At 41.2% G+C, this 24869-nt stretch overlaps 1 protein-coding gene across 4 annotated transcripts in view; it reads left to right on the forward strand.

Annotated features, from left to right (window-relative positions):
• LOC110832575 (cadherin-like and PC-esterase domain-containing protein 1) overlaps positions 1 to 24869 on the forward strand; it is a 270092-nt gene that overhangs the window by 157485 nt on the left and 87738 nt on the right. For all 4 annotated transcript variants that reach the window (XR_015537108.1, XM_087356053.1, XM_087356054.1 and 1 more), the window contains one exon: positions 18422 to 18677. Coding sequence is in view for 3 of the 4 variants with exons in the window: in XM_087356053.1 (XP_087212179.1) it covers positions 18447 to 18677 (231 nt within the window). In the remaining variant the exon portion in view is untranslated. The remainder of the gene's footprint in view (positions 1 to 18421; positions 18678 to 24869) is intronic.

The following is a 24869-nucleotide window of genomic DNA, read 5'->3' on the forward strand; positions in this document are numbered from 1 at the left end:
TACTCAAAAACGTCGAATCCCGGGGTCTCCGAATATGAAAATCAGGAGTGCTAAGACCTCTTTGTGACCTTTCGTATTTTTTATCTTCATTACTTTCATGGTTTAGGTCAATTAGACCCCTTGTGAGGTTAATCGAACCCTTTAAGCCACCCCACTCGTGATCTTTCTGTATCCGGCTTTATATGAGGACTTTAGTTCAAAACTCTTTTTGTAAATCAGCATCCTGTGAACTTTTCTTCTCTCCTTCTGTTATTCCTCTGTGCCACGGGTCTTTTTGTGAGACATTTCAGGGCGGCGACTGCAAAAATTACTGTATTCTGGGTTGCTGTACCGTGTAATCTGATAGAAGTTTATCGGCGTTTCAGAGGCGCTTACAGTAAACACCACCGAAATGTCTGTCAATTTCTACTACACTACACGACGTTACATTCCAGAAGACAGACGTTTTGTTTAATAAACCCTTTTGAGACAAGTGGCAAAATGTCTTCGGTGGCGATGAGAGGGTCGCAGGACAACACAGAAAAATGCTAAGAGTGTGTGTCCACAACGGAGTTTTGGACCCACAAGGACAGAAACAGATAAGACTGGCATTGCAGAAGGAATGTTCTTCATGTTGACTGATGTTGTGGGTCTAGAACACAACATTTCCTTTGTTAAGCGCCAAATCGTATTCGGGAGGTTCTTGGACTAGTGCCTAATGACTAATGAGCTGTAGTAGCATCTGTTTCAGCAAATAGCTCAGTTTAAAGAGTAATTTGTTGATTACAGTGCCTGGAGTTCATTGACCTGTTGTTAAAAAAACATCTACTAACACGAGTTGTTTGTTTGATAACTCTCTTCACCAACGTAAACCCGTCCCTGGAAAATAAATGAATATGTCGTCTAGCACTGTTTTGTATTGAATACGGCGGTCTTCTGATTTGTTGTTCCATGTAGTCTGGAAGACATTTACCGACATTTTAGATGTTCTTACTGCCTCCGTCATCAGGGAGATCATGAGGATGACGTTGATGATTATCTGAGTTGCAACACGTGTACGCTCGTATCGAGACATCAACGTTTTGGAAAATCACACGTTTCTCCGAAACGTTTGAATCTACTTCAGAGTCTACACGGCGCCAGAACTCAGAACAATATTGTCATGGTCTCTGTTCCAGTTAGCTGTGTATTTGTCTTACAGTTTCAAGATTGGTTGCGTATTCAATTTTTTTTTCGTGTCTAAATTTGCTTTATAGCTCCTGAAGATTTCCGTCTTCTGGGTTGTTGCGCTGTGTAGTCTGGTCGATGTTTACCAACGTTTCAGAGGTCATACTGCCTCCGTCATCAGAGTATGAAGATTTCTGTCTTCTGGGTTGTTGCGCTGTGTAGTCTGGTCGATGTTAACCAACGTTTCAGAGGTCATACTGCCTCCGTCATCAGGACGATGAAGATTTCTGTCTTCTGGGTTGTTGCGCTGTGTAGTCTGGTCGATGTTTACCAACGTTTCGGAGGTCATACTGCCTCCGTCATCAGGGCGATGAGTATGAAGATTTCTGTCTTCTGTGTTGTTGCGCTGTGTAGTCTGGTCGATGTTTACCAACGTTTCAGAGGTCATACTGCCTCCATCATCAGGGCGATGAAGATTTCTGTCTTCTGGGTTGTTGCCATGTGTAGTCTGGTCGATGTTTACCAACGTTTCAAAGGTCATACTGCCTCCATCATCAGAGTATGAAGATTTCTGTCTTCTGGGTTGTTGCGCTGTGTAGTCTGGTCGATGTTTACCAACGTTTCAGAGGTCATACTGCCTCCATCATCAGGGCGATGAAGATTTCTGTCTTCTGGGTTGTTGCGCTGTGTAGTCTGGTAGATGTTTACCAACGTTTCAGAGGTCATACTGCCTCCATCATCAGAGTATGAAGATTTCTGTCTTCTGGGTTGTTGCGCTGTGTAGTCTGGTCGATGTTAACCAACGTTTCAGAGGTCATACTGCCTCCATCATCAGAGTATGAAGATTTCTGTCTTCTGGGTTGTTGCGCTGTGTAGTCTGGTAGATGTTTACCAACGTTTCAGAGGTCATACTGCCTCCATCATCAGAGTATGAAGATTTCTGTCTTCTGGGTTGTTGCGCTGTGTAGTCTGGTCGATGTTAACCAACGTTTCAGAGGTCATACTGCCTCCGTCATCAGAGTATGAAGATTTCTGTCTTCTGGGCTGTTGCGCTGTGTAGTCTGGTCGATGTTAACCAATGTTTCAGAGGTCATACTGCCTCCGTCATCAGGGCGATGAGTATGAAGATTTCTGTCTTCTGGGTTGTTGCGCTGTGTAGTCTGGTCGATGTTAACCAACGTTTCAGAGGTCATACTGCCTCCATCATCAGGGCGATGAGTATGAAGATTGCTGTCTTCTGGGTTGTTGCGCTGTGTAGTCTGGTCGATGTTTACCAACGTTTCAGAGGTCATACTGCCTCCATCATCAGAGTATGAAGATTTCTGTCTTCTGGGTTGTTGCGCTGTGTAGTCTGGTCGATGTTAACCAACGTTTCAGAGGTCATACTGCCTCCGTCATCAGAGTATGAAGATTTCTGTCTTCTGGGCTGTTGCGCTGTGTAGTCTGGTAGATGTTTACCAATGTTTCAGAGGTCATACTGCCTCCGTCATCAGGGCGATGAGTATGAAGATTTCTGTCTTCTGGGTTGTTGCGCTGTGTAGTCTGGTCGATGTTAACCAACGTTTCAGAGGTCATACTGCCTCCGTCATCAGAGCGATGAGTATAAAGATTTCCGTCTTCTGGGTTGTTGCACTGTGTAGTCTGGTCGATGTTAACCAACGTTTCAGAGGTCATACTGCCTCCGTCATCAGGGCGATGAGTATAAAGATTTCCGTCTTCTGGGTTGTTGCACTGTGTAGTCTGGTCGATGTTAACCAACGTTTCAGAGGTCATACTGCCTCCGTCATCAGGGCGATGAGTATAAAGATTTCTGTCTTCTGGGTTGTTGCGCTGTGTAGTCTGGTCGATGTTAACCAACGTTTCAGAGGTCATACTTCCCTGATGACACACGGTATTGCAACCTACAGGACTTCATATCGTGCCCAGAATTGAACCCATACCTGAAACTATGGAATACGAATGTCGACTTGCCTCTTACCTGACACAACGCATTACAGTCTCTCTGTGTATTAAGAACATGTTATATCACTCATTGATCTTACATATATTTTTTTATGTTTCCGTTTAAGAAGTTGCGGCTTCTAGTAAGGTATTCAGCGTAGATGAGGCAACTTCGTGCAAGCTCTTGGGAGTTTCGTGGGTTATCGGCAGGAGAGAACACAAGGTTGGCGCAGTGATTGCGCGCATTTCTGGAAAAAACACGTACATATTATAAACACTGCAGTATAAATTTTGTATGAACAACTTTGCGGCTTGGTGAGTTTGGATCCGTAAGGCTCCATTATTCGGTTATGGCTACGAGGACCAATATCGCAGCGAATGGTAACGGCGCGTGAGGCAAGGGAAACGTGGAACAGCGTCCGTGGTGGGCGTCTCTCATGTAAAAACTTCCCTCTGGTGCATATATAAACAAATAACACATGCTCTGCAGATATGTAATATTTAACTTTTGCAAGTAGAGAGGACTTTGGTAACATAGGAGTCTGTGTGTATGTGCCATTGTATATTTTTAATTGATTATTAAAGTTTATGCGATGGAAATCTACCCCTCCATCTCTGTCGATTTAATTTCACGTCGTTGGTAATCTGGTGTCCGAATTTAAGTAGCGACAATAAAGCTGTTTAATGTAGGACTCTTATGTTATATCTGAAGATATTTTTTTGAAATATTTGAAACTCTTATTTTGTGTGTATGATGAAATTTTGGGATATAGTTTTTGTAATATGTATACAATTTGAATGATTTTTTTTTATTAATGTCTCATTTCCTTTTATGTACATGTATTAATTTTTTGTTTTGAAAATTACAAATATTGTAGTTCGACTGAGCTATTTTGTATATGATAAAATTCAGTTAATTAAAAATGTCGTGGAAGTGGCTATCTTCTGGGTTGTAGCATCGTGTAGTCTGGTAGAAGTTTACCGACGTTTCAGAAGTAATTTCTGTTGTCAGGGTGGTAAAACGTCGGCAAGCTTCTACCAGGCACGGCGCATAAGCCCAGAAGACAGCCATCTTCATACTGGTCGTCGTGAGAACCTCAAATCTCACATTTCTTATTGTAGTTTACAAAACACAGATAATTGTAACTGGTGCAGAAACTCGTTTCGGTAACCGTTCCATTACATTCTGGATCCGGTAATATAAGCCTGCAGATAGCTCACAGATACACTTTTGCTGTTGGAATTGGCCGGATTGAAGATCGCTTCCAAATGAAATCAGATGGCAGCAGATTTTCCCTTCAATTCACTCACGTAACAAGTTTTTGCAGGTCAGGCAGAGGAATTTGATTTTCCTTGCAGTGACCACCTCATATATTTTTAGCTTCTCTCCACTCCCGTTCTGGTGAAAAATGAAAGAACGTCTTTGCTTATATTTTTGTAATTCGTAATCAGTGTGATTGATTTAAAATTTAATACTGCTTAGAAGATTAAGGAGGTGGAATATGTCACCAACGAAATATATAGATTTTCAAGGAGTGGTTCCAATCATCCGAATTTAAAAACTGAAGTATGCCCCCTCTTTGATTTTCTTTATTCTTCAATTTTACATTTATTTATTTTTAATTTTCTTTCTTTTATCCGCCTTAATTTTTTTTCCATTCCTTTTCGTTTCCTTCAATATGTTTCTTTCTTTACTTTCTTCTTACTCATATATGTTTTGCTTATCCTCTTCTCTTTGTACCATGTAAACCATCTCTGAATTTTCTCAATTTCCTTCCGTCCCTTCAGTTTAATCTCCGCCATTAATACCAACCAATGCGATTTAAACTCCCTGAAACGGATCGCAACACAAAATACAAATTCATTCAAAACCACGAAAGAAAACGAAATCAGTGCACAGTCCCAGGATCTTTTCGCTGAAAATGTGACAAGCAAAATCTCAGGATCGGTATTGTTAAAACAACAAAACAAATTAGGATGTAACAGGAGAATTTATTCTTCGTCCTATCTTTGTAGTATCGAAAGCAAAATTATTTTACGAGTTGCACGTCACAATATAACGACACAGCATTGGTTTCATTTGCCAACGCAATGTTCTTTATACTTCTCATTAAGACTGTTCCACGTATATTTTATCTTCCTACAATATATTTTTTCTCGCAGCCCCTAACAGGTACCCGTAACGTGGTAAGTCCCATGTGTAAAATATCACTTACATTGTAATATATGCCTTACCTTGCCACAGAATGTGTCCTCCAGTGTGTAGATTCTACCGATTCTAAATTCACTAAAACAAATGACTCAATTAAACATTTAATGTAACTTACAGTACAATAAATCAGTCCATAGCAGAATCTCTACTTGAGACACCATTTCACAAAAAATTCTTGGGTATATTTCTGTGCCGTGAGTAGGTTATGAAGTCGAGATTTCGCTGTTCAAGCGGTCAGAAACCAAACGGTGAGACAGCTGTGATTTGTAGCTTTCCTGCTTCGTATTCGAGAGGCCGTAGGTTCAAGTCTCCTCCTGGAGATCGGCTGTCATGAAGTTTCGTGAGTTTTCTCAGTCCAGGCCACAATTCTTATATTTCTTCAAATAAAATATTTTTGTGTTGATACTAGTAAACTACGGTGGTCCAGCGGTTAGAACGCTGGCCTTGTAATCCTGGGGTCTCGGGTTCGATTCCCGGCGGTGCCCGAATTTATAACTTGTGTTGGGCAAGGCCGTGGTCTAGACAACACGGAGTTTTCCTCCGTGGCATCCCAACAATTACTCCATCCACACACAGAAGAAGGCAATGGCAAACCACTTCTGGATCATCTGCCAAGAACGTATATGAACAGGTCCCAGTCCGAGAAAAGGATGGAAGGATCCTGTTCATATGGACCTGTCGTCAGACAGAACACTAAATAATAATAATAAAACTAGTAAACTATCAAATTAAGTGTTGCATTCCGCTGTTTATTTACGGAATCATCATGGGTACACTGATGGCTGATTTCGTGTTACGATTAAATCTAAGTTATATTTTAAAATCGATTTAATGTTGAATAGACCGGGGTTACTACTTCGAATCTTCGAACCTCTTGGCCTCTTTTGGTGTTTTGTTGTTGGCAACTCTTGTTTTTTTTTTTTTACATGCTGGTGTTAGATTATTTCATTTATCCCACGTGTGTGATCTCAATTAGAATTTTTAATATACGCCTTTATGCGAAGTCTTATTTTATGTTTCACCAAGTTTTGTGCTATTTCTGTAACTGCTCAAGATTATGTCTCTCTCTGCCTGTCTCTTATATTCACCTTTTAAATCGACAGAATCCAAAGATTCAAATCTTTCTTTTACCCTCTCGAAAGACCGGTCACGTTAGTGCTGCAAAGGTTGGTTACCTAGGGAGTTTCCAAGGCAAAGCTGCACAAGAGAGGAATATGAAGCAAAGACAGGGCTCGGGGATCTCTTACTGAACAAAGAGCTATCACTCATCGCGCAGGCAGAGTGAAGTGGTCCTCCTCCGAAGATCTAATCTCCCGTCTTATCGACACCCGGAGTGGGCAGTGGCGGGACCGGGCAGGATGAAACTGTAACACGGTCTCATTGTACTCGGGCTTGGGGTCACGTTGCGTCTTTATCCCCGGAAAGGAGGACAGTGGTTCCCGTTATATATTTGAAACAGGCCTCACAACCGTCTTGGGAGTGACGGTGGAAATTTTTTTACATTTATTTAGGGACGAAAGGAAGACGCAAGACGTTTGAAAAGAAGCACGTTGCCTCCAAGAACTGAGCTAACTAATATATTTGAGGTTTCCTCGCCAGTGAGGATGAAGATGGTCTGGGTTTTGGTGCCGTGTAGAATCGTCCTTATTTGCCATCGTTTTGAAGAAATATTCTTCTTCGGCGGCAAAACACAGATTATCATTTTTATCATCATAAGCTAACTTAGTTTAGAATTTTGATTAGTGATATTTTATTTAAATAATTTTTAAGATATAATTTGCGTAAAAGATATTTTTTTTAAATAACCCGAATTACAAAAAGGCACACATGACGATTAAAGCTGTGGTTATCAACAAGTGACGTATTCTTCGCTGCTAGATGGTGTTGATATTGTAAAAGGTGCACATTTGGTGATCACATTACGAAAGATAATGATTGAATTATTTAAATCCTTTGTACTGGTTCTTTTAATGATAATTTGTTAATGCACCAACATCGTAACTTATGAACAGGCTGCTGGTGTTGAAACAGTGCAGTGATTTTGTAAGATAACAGTGCCAAAATATTGCAGATCATAACGTTCAGTGCTTTTACACAAGATATTCCATTTATAAAACTGGAAGGGTCACAACTAGCCGTGTATTTCCAGAAAGTGTTTTAATTTAAAGCACAGTACCATCAAATGAGCCGCCACGGTGGTCTAGTGGTCAGAACACTAGCCTTGTAAGCCTGGGGTCCCGGGTTCAATTCCCGGCGGTGCCCGAATTTAAACTTGTGTTGGGCAAGGCCGTGGTCTAGGCAACACAGAGTTTTCCTCCGGGGGCTTCCCCGGTTTCTCCGTGGCATCCCAACAATTATTCCATTCACACACAGAAGAAGGCAATGGCAAACCACTTCTGGATCATCTGCCAAGAACGTATATGAACAGGTCCCAGTCCGAGAAAAGGATGGAAGGATCCTGTTCATATGGACCTGTCGTCAGACAGAACACTAAATAATAATAAGATGAGGTGGTCTAGCGGTTATAACGCTGGCCTTGTAATCCTGGGGTCTCGGGTTCGATTCCCGGCGGTGCCCGAATTTATAACTTGTGTTGGGCAAGGCCGTGGTCTAGGCAACACGGAGTTTTCCTCCGGGGGCTCCCAACAATTATTCCATTCACACACAGAAGAAGGCAATGGCAAACCACTTTTGGATCATCTGCCAAGAACGTATATGAACAGGTCCCAGTCCGAGAAAAGGATGGAAGGATCCTGTTCATATGGACCTGTCGTCAGATAATAACCATCAAATACGCGTAATTTGTTTGTTGCTGTAATTTCTGCCTAAGAGAAAATAAAACTAGAAATATGTTTTCTTTCGCTCAGTCAGTTTTCACAAGCCAAAACTAAACGTCCTTCCCAACTGGAACATTTCGTTACTCGCTGTAAATATGTATTTAGGCCTGCAAAAAACCTGGGAGACGCGTTCACGGGGTCGTTTGGTTTTGCAGTCCCAGTGTGTTACAGATTGATACGAGTCAGTCTGTGGAGTGTGTGCTGCAGAGATTATTTCAATCTTGCACCGTGTGTTAAGTAGGTTTGTACTCTGAACATCGTACTTAACGCAGAGAGCTGTGAGCGTAGTCTGTCAGGACTGTAGCGCCGTGTAGCAGACGTGCCTGCCGCACACTACACGAAATACCTTTGTAATACGATTTACAGATTTTCCGCACTACTTTAAATAAAATCTGATAAGAGCTGTGTACCATCCAGCCTTAAGTAAAGAAAACCATTTTCTTGTCAAACTGCTCTATGACATTGAGAATTAGCAGTTCCGGTTGACTGACCTGATCTGACCGACTTCACTGTACATGACTTTTCAGATTGGCTTGTTTGTCCTGAGTAACTTGATTGAAAGGTATAGTTGATTGTTAGATTTCGTTGATCTGATAAATTGACTGAATTGCATATAATTACCACTGAGTTTTAAATTGTATGCATGCGTTGGAGGCGAAAAGATGTAGTGAGCTTGTACCGGTGTTGCACCCACTGTAAGCCAATGTTCAGTTTTCACCCACATTTTACGTACACGTTTCGCTTGAAACGTTAGCCGACATCCATGATTCAAGTTCGAGAAGTTTACCTGCAGAACGTGCTTATACGTGCTTCCCTTCCCCCCGTCTTTGTTTGCTCCGTAGTGCTTGGATCAGACCGTCGATGGCACCTTAAACCTCAGGCAGAGTAAAATCTCAATGCCAATATTAGTCTAGCCTTAAATGTTTCTCAAGACAAACAGACCACACTCTGTCACAGTAAAAACTGTAAAAACGGTGGTCTAGCGGTTAGAACGCTGGCCTTGTAATCCTGGGGTCTCGGGTTCGATTCCCGGCGGTGCCCGAATTTATAACTTGTGTTGGGCAAGGCCGTGGTCTAGGCAACACGGAGTTTTCCTCCGGGGGCTTCCCCGGTTTCTGCGTGGCATCCCAACAATTACTCCATTCACACACAGAAGAAGGCAATGGCAAACCACTTCTGGATCATCTGCCAAGAACGTATATGAACAGGTCCCAGTCCGAGAAAAGGATGGAAGGATCCTGTTCATGTGGACCTGTCGTCAGACAGAACACTAAATAAATAAAAAGTGAGGAGAAAGTGATTGTTGTGATGTCGGCAAACGACAACTATCCTAGTACCTGTCTTAAACATCATTTAGACAATATTTTACTTAAAAGGTGAATTTATTTCAGGGTTTTTCCTGTTTCGACCGTAACACTCCTCGAATACGCTAATTCGAGTTTTGGCCACAAAACGAATTATTTGACGGTTACGTGTAGTGATTTTCTCAGTCACTCTTGAGGAACGTCATGCATACAATAAGGACTTCCTTTTGAATTCATCCTCGTCGCTTTTTAGTATTTAAGGTTCTCACGTCGGCGAGGAATAAAATGTATTCTCTAGGGTGTTGAAAGACTACAGACGTTCAGAGATGATCACTGCTTCCATCATCAGGACGTTCGCCCTGATGATGGAGGCAGGAAGGACCTCTGAAACGTCTGTAAACTTCTACCAGACTGTATGATCAGAATCTTTCACGGGGGCTAGGTATAACAAATTCTTCTCGGGCTACCAGCCGTGTAAGGTGGCATTATGAAGAAAATGCCAACTTTTGAGAACCGTCCAGGGACGAATTTCAACGTGTTGGTCTTGTGGCCAGTAACGCCGATTGGATTTGTAGATAAATAACCAACGTTTCTATCTTTAGGACATAAAATTGCCAGCTATTCACTTAAAATTCGCACAGATATATACGTTCTTTATGGGTTAGATATGTATGAACCTAAATAGTTTGTAAGGAGTTAACATACATTTTGAAACTTACGTAATGGTGTGTACATTTTGCTCATTTTCTGACCAATGAAACTTTTCATCCCATATATCTTCCTTTGTTAACGTTAGTTCTCTAAACAGTAGCGCCTGTGTGAACAGAGAGCATTTGTTTGTATCTGACCGCTGTGTTGTGAATCGAGCTTGAATAGACCTCTTTGTTTTCCTAGATCGTAGTATACAGAGACTGGAACACGAAAACTGAGGTTGATGACGGGCATCATTTGTACAAAGCGATTCTTTATACACAGAACCAACCATTCCGCATTCTATCCCGTTTACGTAAAACAGCAACGGATCATTTTAGAATATGCTTAAAGAAATGTGAAACTTCCAACGCTGAATAACTCAAATAAAAGGTCAGTTATCACAGAGTGGCCGCGCATCAAAATTCGTAGCCTACATGAACATGATACTGCCAGTTTTATTGAATTCTTCACATTTCATTCCGTGCAAAACATCCCATAGTAAAACTACACGTAACTCTCATGGTAGCCATTTGAACGGTTTGTATACCCGATCCTGGTTTGTGGGTTAGGGATGTGGTAAATCCAATGGGAAACATCGGCGATTATAAATAGTGAAGGAGGATATTAAAAATCCCAGGAAATAATAATTATCTCGCCTTACATAAGAATAAGATAAATTATATGGTTTCATATGTGTTAGAACTAAATTATTACAAACGTTGCCAAGGTAATGTTGTTAAGGATTTTAGACCTTATGGAATAGCGTTTTAGTTGTGCGTACTGCACACATTCGTATAACCTTTACCACTACCCCTACTTCTGACTAAATACAATATTTTATTTTCCGTCTATACACAAACTTAAAATAATGTTGTTTAAAATTACTGAAAATTATAACATTCTCAGTAGATACTGCATCTTGTTACATTTTTTGTATACAAAAGTTTGTGTATAGACGGAAAATAAAATATTGTATCAATAAAACACAAACATGACGCAATTAAAATATAAATTCTGACTAAATGTTATGATCCACTTTTATTCTCACAATGCATATTTCCTAACGGTAATCACTGTCACGCGTGGAAACAGCAATTGACGATGCAGGCATATGTACCTCCGAAACGTCGTTGAATTTATACGAGGCTGCGCGCCACTACTGCCCAGAAGACGGTCGTGTTTGTTTTAAATTACATTTTCAAGAATGAATAGAAGGCGTGATCTTGCTCGCATTTGAATGTGTGTGTACTCCTGAACGCGAAGTTCCGTTTCCATTGCCTGGTTCGTCCTTAGGGTCTTCCGTTATCCGCGGATTCTACTAATCTTTCAGCATTCATCTTCAGCAAAACACTTATATGCCTGCTTGCCACGTAAGACTTAGTTTGCGAATCACCTTATGCTTGGAGTGCTGGTGTATTGTACAGAGACAAACAGTATATACAACACCAAACACTTGGTGTTGTATATCAAACACGGAATGTCGCAGTGGGTGGATGGCTTGTTCGCATAGTCCTGAGTTCTAAAACAACATGAAATTCGAGAATTGAAACAAACTGAAATTGAATAGTACAGAAGGCACAACGTTCACATTTGGTTACGGAATTATCAGTTGGTTATGTTTTTGTGGAATCTTCTTAAGTCAGCGGGAAAGTATTGTTGTAGTCGATGTTGTTCTGGGTCACAGCGCCATTGGTATCTGCCCACAAAATCGTCATCGATGTCTTCACCGCCATGAGAACCCAAAGTGTCAAAATCTGTGTTGTTCAATCGAGAACGAGGAATGTGACATGTTTTTGGATAACTAAAAGTACATATAAAATTTATTTGAAAAACTCGTGAATTTCAAGTTACATTAGTTGCTAGTGGAGATAATTACGAATACACGGTTTTTGGAACATCTCTGAATTCCCTGAATAGCTGGTTGGCATCTGCTAACTTAGGGGCTCTACAAAAGGTGGGAGTTTCTTGAATAGCTGTGAGACTGCTAGCTTCTCGCCAGTGAATATGTTCCATGCAGTTAGTTAATTGGGTCATGAGGAAAGCTTAAATACATGCAGTTGTACGAAAAGAATGTCTCACTGATACAGGCAAGTTAATAGATAGGAGAAATATATTAAAATGGGCTAAGGGGAGTACTTTGTGGTAATGTGAACTGTACTACACTTAGGGCTTCGCAACTAGATTTTGTGATGACTGTGATGAATTTGAGTTTCCATAACGACAGAAAATATGTTGAAGTGTTGAATATTCATCAAAGTTACGTCGTAACGATACGCTGTTTTAGAGTAAAAGGATGTGAGACTGCTTTGCTGTCTACTTCTTGTGGTATACGAAGGCTTTATTTTCTTTTCCCCGGTTGAAGATTCCATCTCTCTTATTATTGCTATTCTCGCAGTATAGAGAGAGAGACTCCCTCTTCACGGGGTTAAGTGTAGAAATCTCCGTTGTCATATCCGGACGTCCGCGCTCTTCGCCTGAGAGGGAGGATGTCCCTCCATCTCAGTGTTTCACTTAACTCCGCTGAAATTCTTCGCTCTGGAAACTCTCCGTAGCTCGTGCTACACAGCTATCCGCCCTGCGCAGCGTCACTCATAGAATCACACTTCCGCTGTCCTCTTTCACGTTTTTAAGATAAATTCTCTCATATGAAGCAGGACCAAATCGCTTAGTCTGAAAATTTTCCTCTCATGTTTATTGAATCGTCTATGTAGAATGTACCGAACGCTAGCCTTATCTGTTCAAATTTTGTAGCCAATTATATCATCTCGTTGTGATGTTGATTTTTAGTCATTCAGCGTTTTTCATGTCTGCAGTAGGTCTATTATTAACTATAGAAACTCCGTGGAGTGGAGTCCTTGAGAAGGTAATAATTGTATGCGCCCAAAGATAAATCCCCTGACTTTTATGGAACCGAAGTTTCATTACGCAGTGCACGAGCCCGACACCGGCAAAGTTCCCTATCCAACACTTTCTTCAAGATTCATTTTAATAATACCCTCCCATCTACACTTAGTACGCGGTATTATTAATCTATGTTATTTTATAGTTTAATTTAAATGTCATATCCTGGTAGAGAAAATACATTGCAGCAGGTTTAAAATTAAAATTTTCTTGTTAGCAAACATTTATTTAATTTTTTTAGAAAATGTTTCGAAATGTGTTTGGATCTAGTTCTCAGATATCCCTTGATTCTGCGATAGTGAGCCCAGCAAACAGCAAAGCTTTCTCCCTGTCTGCCGCCTGACCCAGTGGAATTAGGAAGCTTATCACGGATTTTTCCTGCAGGGAGACTGAGGAAGTGAAGCTTCGTCCATGAGAATCACTAAGGCCTCCGCCCCCATCGTCTTTAACAGAATGCGGAAACGTTCAGGGGAAACTGAGGAAGAGAATGCCAGGAGATTAAATTATCGTTCCTAATAAGGTCCTGGGATTAAGGAAGGTGTTCTGTTGTTATTTTCAAGTGGAAATAACAAACGTAGCTTGTGGGAGGGAGATTGGATGTTTTTTTTTTATTCCAAACGGGGTAATATCTGTCGCACACTTTTTCTCAAACCGTGTTCGTAGCCTTAAATACTGGTAAGAAACTCCTAAAATATAAGATACGATATTCGTGTTCAGTAAATACGAATGCAAAATAAATCCTGGTGTGGCCAACAGTATGTTGACTTAAAAGTATCCGACTCAGAGCGGAATTCTTCAGTCCCAAATAATTATTTACTCTCAGGTGTAGACATTTGTTCTTGTATTCCTATCAGTTCCTCTCCATTGTGACTTGCACTTGTATCTCGGTTTCATTTTCGCGGTTCGAATTTTGTAGTCGCACAAACACAGTACAAGCCACGGTGGTCTAGCGGTTAGAACGCTGGCCTTGTAATCCTGGGGGTCTCGGGTTCGATTCCCGGCGGTGCCCGAATTTATAACTTGTGTTGGGCAAGGCCGTGGTCTAGGCAACACGGAGTTTTCCTCCAGGGGCTTCCCCGGTTTCTCCGTGGCATCCCATTCACACACAGAAGAAGGCAATGGCAAACCACTTCTGGATCATCTGCCAAGAACGTATATGAACAGGTCCCAGTCCGAGAAAAGGATGGAAGGATCCTGTTCCTATGGACCTGTCGTCAGACAGAACACTAAATAATAATAAGATGAGGTGGTCTATCGGTTAGAACGCTGGCGTTGTAATCCTGGGGTCTGGGGTTCGATTCCCGGCGGTGCCCGAATTTATAACTTGTGTTGGGCAAGGCCGTGGTCTAGGCAACACGGAGTTTTCCTCCGGGGGCTTTCCCGGTTTCTCCGTGGCATTCCATTCACACACAGAAGAAGGCAATGGCAAATTACTTCTGGATCATCTGCCAAGAACGTATATGAACAGGTCCCAGTCCGAGAAAAGGATGGAAGGATCCTGTTCATATGGACCTGTCGTCAGACAGAACACTAAATAAATAATAAGATGAGGTGGTCTATCGGTTAGAACGCTGGCCTTGTAATCCTGGGGTCTGGGGTTCGATTCCCGGCGGTGCCCGAATTTATAACTTGTGTTGGGCAAGGCCGTGGTCTAGGCAACACGGAGTTTTCCTCCAGGGGCTTCCCCGGTTTCTCCGTGGCATCCCATTCACACACAGAAGAAGGCAATGGCAAACCACTTCTGGATCATCTGCCAAGAACGTATATGAACAGGTCCCAGTCCGAGAAAAGGATGGAAGGATCCTGTTCCTATGGACCTGTCGTCAGACAGAACACTAAATAATAATAAGATGAGGTGGTCTATCGGTTAGAACGCTGGCGTTGTAATCCTGGGGTCTGGGGTTCGATTCCCGGCGGTGCCCGAATTTATAACTTGTGTTGGGCAAGGCCGTGGTCTAGGCAACACGGAGTTTTCCTCCGGGGGCTTTCCCGGTTTCTCCGTGGCATTCCATTCACACACAGAAGAAGGCAATGGCAAATTACTTCTGGATCATCTGCCAAGAACGTATATGAACAGGTCCCAGTCCGGGAAAAGGATGGAAGGATCCTGTTCATATGGACCTGTCGTCACACAGAACACTAAATAATAATAATAAATACAAACACAGTAATGATTATTGTTCAGAGGAACAAAATGAGAAAAAAGAATTAAGCAATTTTTCTTATTCAACCAATTATTTATAACCGTTGTAGGAAAAAAGGACTTAGAAACATTAGTTTTCTTAGGAATATGCTTCGTAACATTTATATAAGTTTACAGTAAATATGATTTATTCTGGGTCGATATACGAGTAGAAAAGAAATACTGGTTCTAATGCGACGTGTCTATATTCATTCTCTGTAATGGTATTTGTAATTTGCTATTTCTCAGTCCTACTCTGAGCATGAAGCGATTTCCTTAAACTCATAACATATGAGTGAAATGTTGTATCTAAGTGAAAGTCGCCATCCTGTGACCAGTAATCCAGCTTCTGTGAGGGACGCAGACGAATATACGCCATCCGTCAACCCTGCATTAAGGTTACTGTGTGGGTAATCAATTGAAGGTTCAGGTGCAAGGCAGGGGAAGGCAATTATTTCACTGGTAAGGGCAGAGTTCTAACACTTGTTTGCTCTAACTTATTGCGCCCGCCATCTTGTAATTTTTCCTGCCTTATGTGTATTAACAAGGAAATGGGAATTAATTTATCCTTTGCCTTCATTTTGTTTTCTAATCAAAGCGTCAAGTGTGATGTCTTTCAAGAATTTATTTCGCTTTTACGTAATTACTGATAACTGGATTCACGTGATCATTGTATTCTCATAAAATTAAACTGTGGAAAACATGACTTAAGCTTAATATTTCGGTTCCTGGCGTACCGAACTCTAATTGTCCGTGTTGAGGTTTTCGCTGTTGCGACGCTGGTTTGTGTAGATCCTTCCTGTGTGACCCATTAGAAAAATCTGGTGGTTGTATGCGGGGAACTTGCTGGTCAAAAGTATTTTAAGATAACGTGATTCCTAAAGGATTTGGATCCATCATGTCCAATTGTGCATAGGGCAACACTTTGAGCACTACGTGTGACGTGATACAGTTTAGCAAAGACTGAGGTATGCGTCTACAAAGTTCGATCACAGTCAGTGCTTAATTAGTGGTTTTATCTGGGATCACTGGCGATACGGTCTTCCTATGCATTGGAATGTTGCTAGTAAATTACCCGTCGAGAATGACGGGAAAATATAAAGTACTGAACACACAGTCATCATTATTATACCATAAGGTCCATAATCCCATAACATCAAATGATGACCAGCAAACCAACATACCTATGAAGGCATAAGGCCTAAGTCCCTTAACAGAATTAACATGGCAACGGTTATAACAGTTTTTTTTAGTGTTCTGTCTGACGACAGGTCCATATGTACAGGATCCTTCCATCCTTTTCTCGGACTGGGACCTGTTCATATACGTTCTTGGCAGATGATCCAGAAGTGGTTTGCCATTGCCTTCTTCTGTGTGTGAATGGAGTAATTGTTGGGATGCCACGGAGAAACCGGGGAAGCCCCCGGAGGAAAACTCCGTGTTGCCTAGACCACGGCCTTGCCCAACACAAGTTATAAATTCGGGCACCGCCGGGAATTGAACCCGGGACCCCAGGCTTACAAGGCTAGTGTTCTAACCGCTAGACCACCTCATGTTATTATTATTTAGTGTTCTGTCTGACGACAGGTCCATATGAACAGGATCCTTCCATCCTTTTCTCGGACTGGGACCTGTTCATATACGTTCTTGACAGATGATCCAGAAGTGGTTTGCCATTGCCTTCTTCTGTGTGTGAATAGAGTAATTGTTGGGATGCCACGGAGAAACCGGGGAAGCCCACGGAGGAAAACTTCGTGTTTCCTAGACCACGGCCTTGCCCAGCACAAGTTATAAATTCGGGCACCGCCGGGAATCGAACCCGAGACCCCCAGGATTACAAGGCCAGCGTCCTAATCGCTAGACCACCTCATCTTATTATTTATTTAGTGTTCTGTCTGACGACAGGTCCATATGAACAAGATCCTTCCATCCTTTTCTCGGACTGGGACCTGTTCATATACGTTATTGGCAGATGGTCCAGAAGTGGTTTGCCATTGCCTTCTTCTGTGTGTGAATGGAGTAATTGTTGGGATGCCACGGAGAAACCGGGGAAGCCCCCGGAGGAAAACTCCGTGTTGCCTAGACCACGGCCTTGCCCAACACAAGTTATAAATCTGAGCACCACCGGGAATTGAACCCGAGACCCTATGATTACAAGGCTAGTGTTCTGACCTCTAGACCACCGTGGCGGCTATGACAGAATACATATTCATAAATAATATTCCATTAGGCCCAAAATTTCGTACTATCAAATTATCACCAAGCTACAAACCTACATTATGGATGTCTGACGTCAGTCCGACACTGCTTGTGGACGCTCTTGTGACGGGAGTGGCGTCGTGCGATCGTGGAACCTCTCTCTCCCTTAGCACAGCGTGAGTGGCATCAAATGTTGAATTCGGATTGTGTTTCCATGCAGGGTAGAATATGCATCTACCATCCCTGTAGCCTTGGGCTGCCCGTAGCAAGCAAAATCAACATCTCACATGGAATATTCTTCTTATGAAGAATAACTTAGCTCCACATATTGAAGGGTTTCTCAAATGTGAATAAAGGGGAATAGGGTGTAGTTTGAAACTTCGATTTCAAAGAAATAACTCTCGTAAAATAAAATTGTTATAGTTTTAATGTACATCAGTTTTTCTATTCTAAACAAATTCAGTGCAGTTGAAGTTAAGACTTATTTCACTGAAATTAACACTTTCAGAATTATTTAATTACAGTTGACAGAAGCCAATTGAAAAAAATATTTGGAGCTAACTTCCATTGTACGATCTATCTATAAAATAAGCAGTATTGAAAGCTTGGTTGTTTGGTTATTATTTGTTTTTGTTAAGGCAGTTTGGGGTTTATGTGATGATATTTATAAATGTTTGTTTTTTATTAATGTTGTCATGAAATGGTGATCATTTGCTGTTCAGGAATTTTGGTCTTTATGGGTAATATAACTGTTACCATGGTAATGCTGTTTAGGGGAAGTCTGCTATTTACATATACTACAACGCAGCATAGTTATGGTAACCTGGATACAAGGTATTTCATATTGCAGGAACATCTTATCACATTTTACCTGCCCACCACACAGTGTATGAAGTCTTATGTTGTGTAGATACAGCGACATTTGAAAGGGCTCTTCACCGGAAGTCGAAGTTATGCGTTGAACTCCAGCCGTGAAAATCTAAGGGCAATTCCTGTGTTGGTTCAGGTGAGGGAGGAGAGGCCACTAGAAGATGCTGCTCCGATGTCCACTGCAGTTGTCGTCAATTCGGGACCTCCTGGCTGTAATTACGTCCTTCTCCTTGCTGTCTGTGTACCTCACGTATCACCTGGGTTTCTCAGCGGGTCGACTGCATAACACTGATGGCAGTGTGGCTGTCAATCGCCTGGAGTCTTTGTCTTACCGGGACAGACACGATGATTCCCCTTTCCACTCACCACTCCTTCTGGATATGCTGTCCAAGGTATGTGTCAGTAAGAAAAATCAGGTTGTGCATTTAGTTAACACTGGAATCTAGAGACTTGACATTATCAATCTTCATTTTAATGTTTTATTGACTTTGTATTTCCTGTTTTCGATTGGTCTCAAATCTGAAAAGGGATGAGACCACTCGGGTGACCTAGGCATAGATGTAAGGGTAATATTAAAATGGATTTTAAGGAAATAAGGTGTGAACTTCGTCATTCTCAGGATAGAGAGTAGTGATAGGCTCTTTTGAACGCGGTAATGAAACTTGGAATTACATAAAAATCGGGGAAACCTTGTGTGTTTCGTATTTATTATTTCAATTCAATTAATTTATTTAAGTGCTTGACAACAGCCAAAAAGGCCAATAACAGCCAAGCACTAAACCAGAGTACAGGATAAAATATAATAAGTAATTAATTTATTTAAATAATAATAAAAGTAAAACAAACAAATGGAACTAAATATATAAATGTAACATATTAATAATAATAATAATAATTCGATTCATATATTGAATCATATTTCACAAATAAATGGGCTAAATACATTACCTAAGTAATATAATTCAATTTAATAATTCTAAATAAAATAAATAATACTAAATAATAATTCAATTCATTTATTTAAGTGCTTGACAACAGCCAAAAAGGCCAATTTCGCCCAGTAAATTAATGTCGTCAGCATGAATCTGATTTGTCATTTGTTTCCCATCTCCTATCATTTCCTAATGCCTTCCTTATGGCATGTTGTAAAGTGAAATGAATTGAAAAAAATTCTTGACAATTGAGAATGATATAATGCATTCTAAAATTCTTAAATAGTCTTTGAAGTTTTCAGTTTCTTTACTGATGTGTTGGCCATTCATTAATTTGTCAAAATCTGTTACCCCGAAATTGTAGGTTTCTGTTTTTATTTTATGATATTTTGTTCCTGAATTAAACCGCTCATTTTTCACATTTTCGGCCACGTGTTTGAGAAGTATAGTGTTTTACAGTACAAGGCACGCATGTTAAAACTAAATAGAAATTAGCGCCATGTCATTGTTTTCTTGCTTCCTTTGTCTGTATGATTTTATTGTTCATTGTTAGTTTTCTTCCTTGAAATTATATGTAGCAGTGATGTAAGCTTATGCACTCCATTAAGTAATTGGTCTCTTCCAGGATTACAAGCAAAATCGGGGTTTCGTGACTCAGATCAATCTTTAAAAAAATAAACTAGCAGACATTTATACAACGTGAAGACACGTTCTTTTAGAATTTATATTGAAGAAAATATTTTTATACGAACCACAATATTGTACTTATAATAGTCTGTCACAAGATGATCTTCTGTAACCAAAATCCTTTATTAAGTAGATGTATTTAGCGGTGTCTCGAGGATGGCTGTCTTCTGAGTTTAGCGCCCTGAAGATGGAGGCAGCAAAGACCTCTGAAATGTTGGTAAACTTCCACCAGACTACACGGCGCTACAACCCAGAAGACAGCCATCTTCATTTTCGTACTCGAAAATCTCAAATCCTGCTTCGCGGTAACGCAGTGTAGCGAATACAGAAAGTACTTCCATAACAATGTCCTCTTCATTCATTCGATTGTGACCCCTATTGCAACTGTCAGGGCTACTTAACTTAGCATTACCAAGGTATTTACTGACCACTCATCACCAGATGTGAACCCGTAAATCATCGCCCAGATATTTAAACTGCATTTTATCAAATCTAGTCTGTGTCATTTAGTACGAAAGAGTATTCCATGAGCTGTTAACCAACAGGAAATAAACTCTTAGAGTGCAGGTATTATATGAAAACGTTAATATTAAAATATTTATTTTTATTTAGTCTTCTGTCTGACGACAGGTCCATATGAACAGGATCCTTCCATCCTTTTCTCGGACTGGGACCTATTCATATACGTTCTTGGCAGATGATCCAGAAGTGGTTTGCCATTGCCTTCTTCTGTGTGTGAATGGGATGCCACGGAGAAACCGGGGAAGCCCCCGGAGGAAAACTCCGTGTTGCCTAATTAATTAAAATATATAAAACTATAATTGTATCCACTTTCCAGATAGTTGAGGATTAAGCTCGCTGCTACCGTCTGTTTGGCTGCAGCTGGCTAACGATGTATTTTACCAGATCGGTTCCGCTGTGTTTCATTGTGCGGTGTACCACTGAACCACATGACTTTGTATTTTTTAGTCTTTCGAAGTGTTAGCCTAGCTGACACGGTTAACATGAACACTCCACCCCCTCGTGATATTTAGTTACAATGATCACTAACCCCACTGAGTTACCTGAATCAGATGCATAGTTATGAACTATGTAAGGTAACGTTAAAGATACATTTTAATATTATCATATCTGTCCGTAGTCTCTGCCTGCTGTATAACCAGGCCATATAATCTTTCCTCAATTGATAACCCTAATAGTACTCTGATTGGGGAACAATACAAATTACGAAACTACTGTTCGGTTTCAGTGCCATGGTTACTGGAACATGTGATGTCCCTGTTGTTTAATTACCATATTTCTTGTTTAATTCGATGTTATTAATTTCGAGCATTGCTCCGGACAAGTTAACGTGCCTCACATTTTCACAACTAACTCCACAGAGTACAGCCCCATTCAAAAGCGTATAGCTGCCTGTATGGTCTACAATACCTGCTTTTTATCGAATCCGATAGTTCCTTATCAATGTAATTATCGCTAGTCATTTCAAGATTACATGGAGAAAACGCCTTGAAATAATTAACGACCAGTTCCTACCCGATAGAGTGCCCTCGAAAGCTGACATTTTAGACTAAAATTAGAACTCCGTACTTAGCTTTATCACTTCTCTGTCTGTTCATCCTTCAACAAGGCAAAGAACAACATATCCCATTGTAATTAGGATTTGATGTTTTCGGGGCGGTGGGTTGTAGCTCCGTGTAGTCTGGTAGTTTAAGATGAACTTCTATCAGACTACAAGGCGCCATATTTATACCAGGTGCGATCGGAAAGTTTCTAGACTGCGCCTATAAAAACCCGTACACTTATCTCAGGTATTAAATTCATCCTCGAAGTAGTTCCCCTGGGAGTGAACACAACGATCCCAGCGCCGCTGCCAAGCCTGGAAGCATCCCTGGAAATCTTTCTTTGTCAGCCTGTCAAGCACCATCTGCGATTCTGCCTGAATCTCTTCTATCGTCTCAAATCTCCTTCCCTTTAGCTGAATTTTCATCTTTGGGAAGAGGAAGAAGTCACACGGAGCTTAGAAAGGAAGTTGGGGTCGGTTCTTGCAAGATCTTTGAGAAATTTGATGCACACGCCATTCCGAAATCGCAGGAGGGTCGGTGTAATGCACTACCAAAACGCCCGTAACTAAGAAACAATGGTAATTCGATGATGCCGGCTGGCACACTGATTTACTATGAATGTAGGCCGCACCCCCTAGCGGCAGAAGCTCGTACTACATCCGGTTCGCCCTCTGTTGACACAGTCTGGAAACTTTCCGATCGCAGCTCGTATATCATTCTGTTCACCAGTCATGATCATCGTCGCATCCCGCTTTAATCTCTAAAGTTGAAACAGCGTTGTTAAATAATGTAAGAACGGATAAACCATGTTTTGCAAGCAGCATGTGTTTTCGACTGCAATTTGTATTCGTTGTCTGTCCTCATCCGTGAATGGGTCTGATGATTATGGCCGTAGCAAACTCTTCATCTTGTCCAATTAGCCAACCGCGGAACGTTTCGAAACGCGCGGCTTAATCCCACAGTTCATTATCCATCCTGTCTGCGATGGTGCTTAGACGAACCGAGGCTCAGGGTTTGACGTAATTTAATGCCAGCATGTGTTTATAATTGGGACGCGGTATAAAGGTCGATTGTTTTTTTAAAAGTTATTCTAGCCCTTTGATTTAAAGATAACACGAAACTGAATATTGGTCGAGTATTTGTACGTTTCCTGAAGTTTCAGCTCTGTTTGTGATAGTTGGGATCACAAAATCAGTTTACTACATACCATGTGCACTGTAAAGTTTGACAGACAGACCTAATAGATTTTACGTAATTCCTAGCACTTCCCTCCGAAATTCTACGTTCCTTTTTTTCTCGTTTATTTAGGTATTTTGTATATGTTGTAAGGATATTTAGTGTTTTACACACGATACTTAATTACATACGAGGTGCGATCGAAAGGTTTCCAGACTGCGCGTATAAAAACCCGTACACTTATCTCAGGTATTAAATTCATCCATCACCCTCGAAGTAGTTCCCCTGGGAGTAAACACAACGATCCCAGCGCCGCTGCCAAGCCTGGAAGCATCCCTGGAAATCTTTCTTTGTCAGCCTGTCAAGCACCATCTGCGATTCTGCCTGAATCTCTTCTATCGTCTCAAATCTCCTTCCCTTTAGCTGAATTTTCATCTTTGGGAAGAGGAGAAGTCACACGGAGCTTAGAAAGGAAGTTGGGGTCGGTTCTTGCAAGATCTTTGAGCTCCTGACAAACGAGAAGTCGATTCTGCTTCTGGTCCTCAGACAGGATGCGTCGCATGTGGAGTTCTACCTTTAGAATCAGCTGACAGGTCCCATAGCCTATCCCAACAATGTCGCACAAGTCGTTGATGGTACGACGTCGATCTTCGTGAATGGCCTGCTAAATCTTCGTAACATTTTCGGGCGTTGTGTTCGAAGATGGTCGTCCAGAACGCTCGTCATCATCGACAGAGGTTCGGCCATTTTTAAAACGTGAATGCCTCACAAAAGTTTGTGCACGACCCATTGCGGACTCCCCAAATGCTTGCTTTAGCATTTCATAGGTTTCCGTAGCCGTTTTGGCGAGTCTTTGGCAAAATTTGATGCACACGCCATTCCGAAATCGCAGGAGGGTCGGTGTAATGCACTACCAAAACGCCGGTAACTAAGAAACAAATGCTAATTCGATGATGCCGGCTGGCACACTGATTCGCTATGAATGTAGGCCGCACCCCCTAGCGGCAGAAGCTCGTACTACATCCGGTTCGCCCTCTATTGACACAGTCTTGAAACTTTCCGATCGCACCTCGTAAATAACTGCATTTTATGTAAACCTTTTTAGTTCTGTTCTTATAACGTTTCTACATTTTTTTTCTGATAATTTTGATATTTTCTTTCATGATGGATCCATGTGCATGTACTTCTTGTTCCAAGTTGCTAAATTAATATTACTAGTGTAAAAAATAAAGCTCACAAAGCAACTTCGGCTACACTTATCAAATTACATACTTGTGTTGCTGTCTATCAATTTTAATTTCAATTGCGAATCGGTAATAACGACATGACGGACGCAAGAACATGAAATTAGAGCTACACCGGCTCCATTTAATAGTCTGTAGGGTCCTACGAACGCACGATATACATTTATATCATTTTATCAACGACGGAAGTTACAAATCCGCGATTGGACGAGTACTTGAACGTGTCTGATTAACATGCACCGAAGTCCATCACTCGGGGTGCTGATGGCATGGCCGTCTGTGCAAGACAGATTGGATTATGTTCCAAGAGGCGCTTTACTTCTCCAACTCAAATACAGACTCAGTGACTGTACAGGTACATATTTAACAGGCTGTGTGTGAGTAACGAACTTAATGCGTCAGAGTAGTCTGTTTCACCAGAAGCCGATAGTCGCTTACGTCGTCAAGGAACAATGCAATTCCATGTGCATTTTGGTGTACACAAGCGCTCGAAATTGGATTGTGCCAGGAGTCAATTGAATCCAGTCAACATCCTCAGACCGTATTTAAGATCCTTTTTTTAATAAAACGACGGCCACGTAGTCTGGTAGAATTTTATCGACGTTTCGTAGGTGCTCGCTGCCTCCATAATTATCGTCCTCATGACTGAGGCGGCAAGCACCTCTGAAACGTCGATGAACTTCTACTAGACTGCAGGACGCAACAACCCAGGAGACAGTCATCTTTAAACTCGCCGATGTGAGAACTTAAAAGCTCATTTGATATTATCATGTGTCCGGAAGTAATCTCATTTCTTTGGATTATCTGGTCCTGTGAGTTTTTGATTTTCGCCAAGTATACTCGCGTGTGTCTGTGTGTGTTTTCTGACACGTACGCATAATTTTTAAGTAGCCTGTTGAAATATATCGTTTCATTGTGTTAGACTCATTCGTTAATGATAATATACGAGGCTCGTCCACAAAGTAAGTTTCCCTGGGGCC

The sequence above is a fragment of the Zootermopsis nevadensis genome, unplaced genomic scaffold, assembly GCF_977971745.1.
Source record: "Zootermopsis nevadensis isolate Lab colony 2312 unplaced genomic scaffold, Znev_1.0 Znev_ptg000025l, whole genome shotgun sequence".
NCBI classification, from domain to species: domain Eukaryota; kingdom Metazoa; phylum Arthropoda; class Insecta; order Blattodea; family Termopsidae; genus Zootermopsis; species Zootermopsis nevadensis.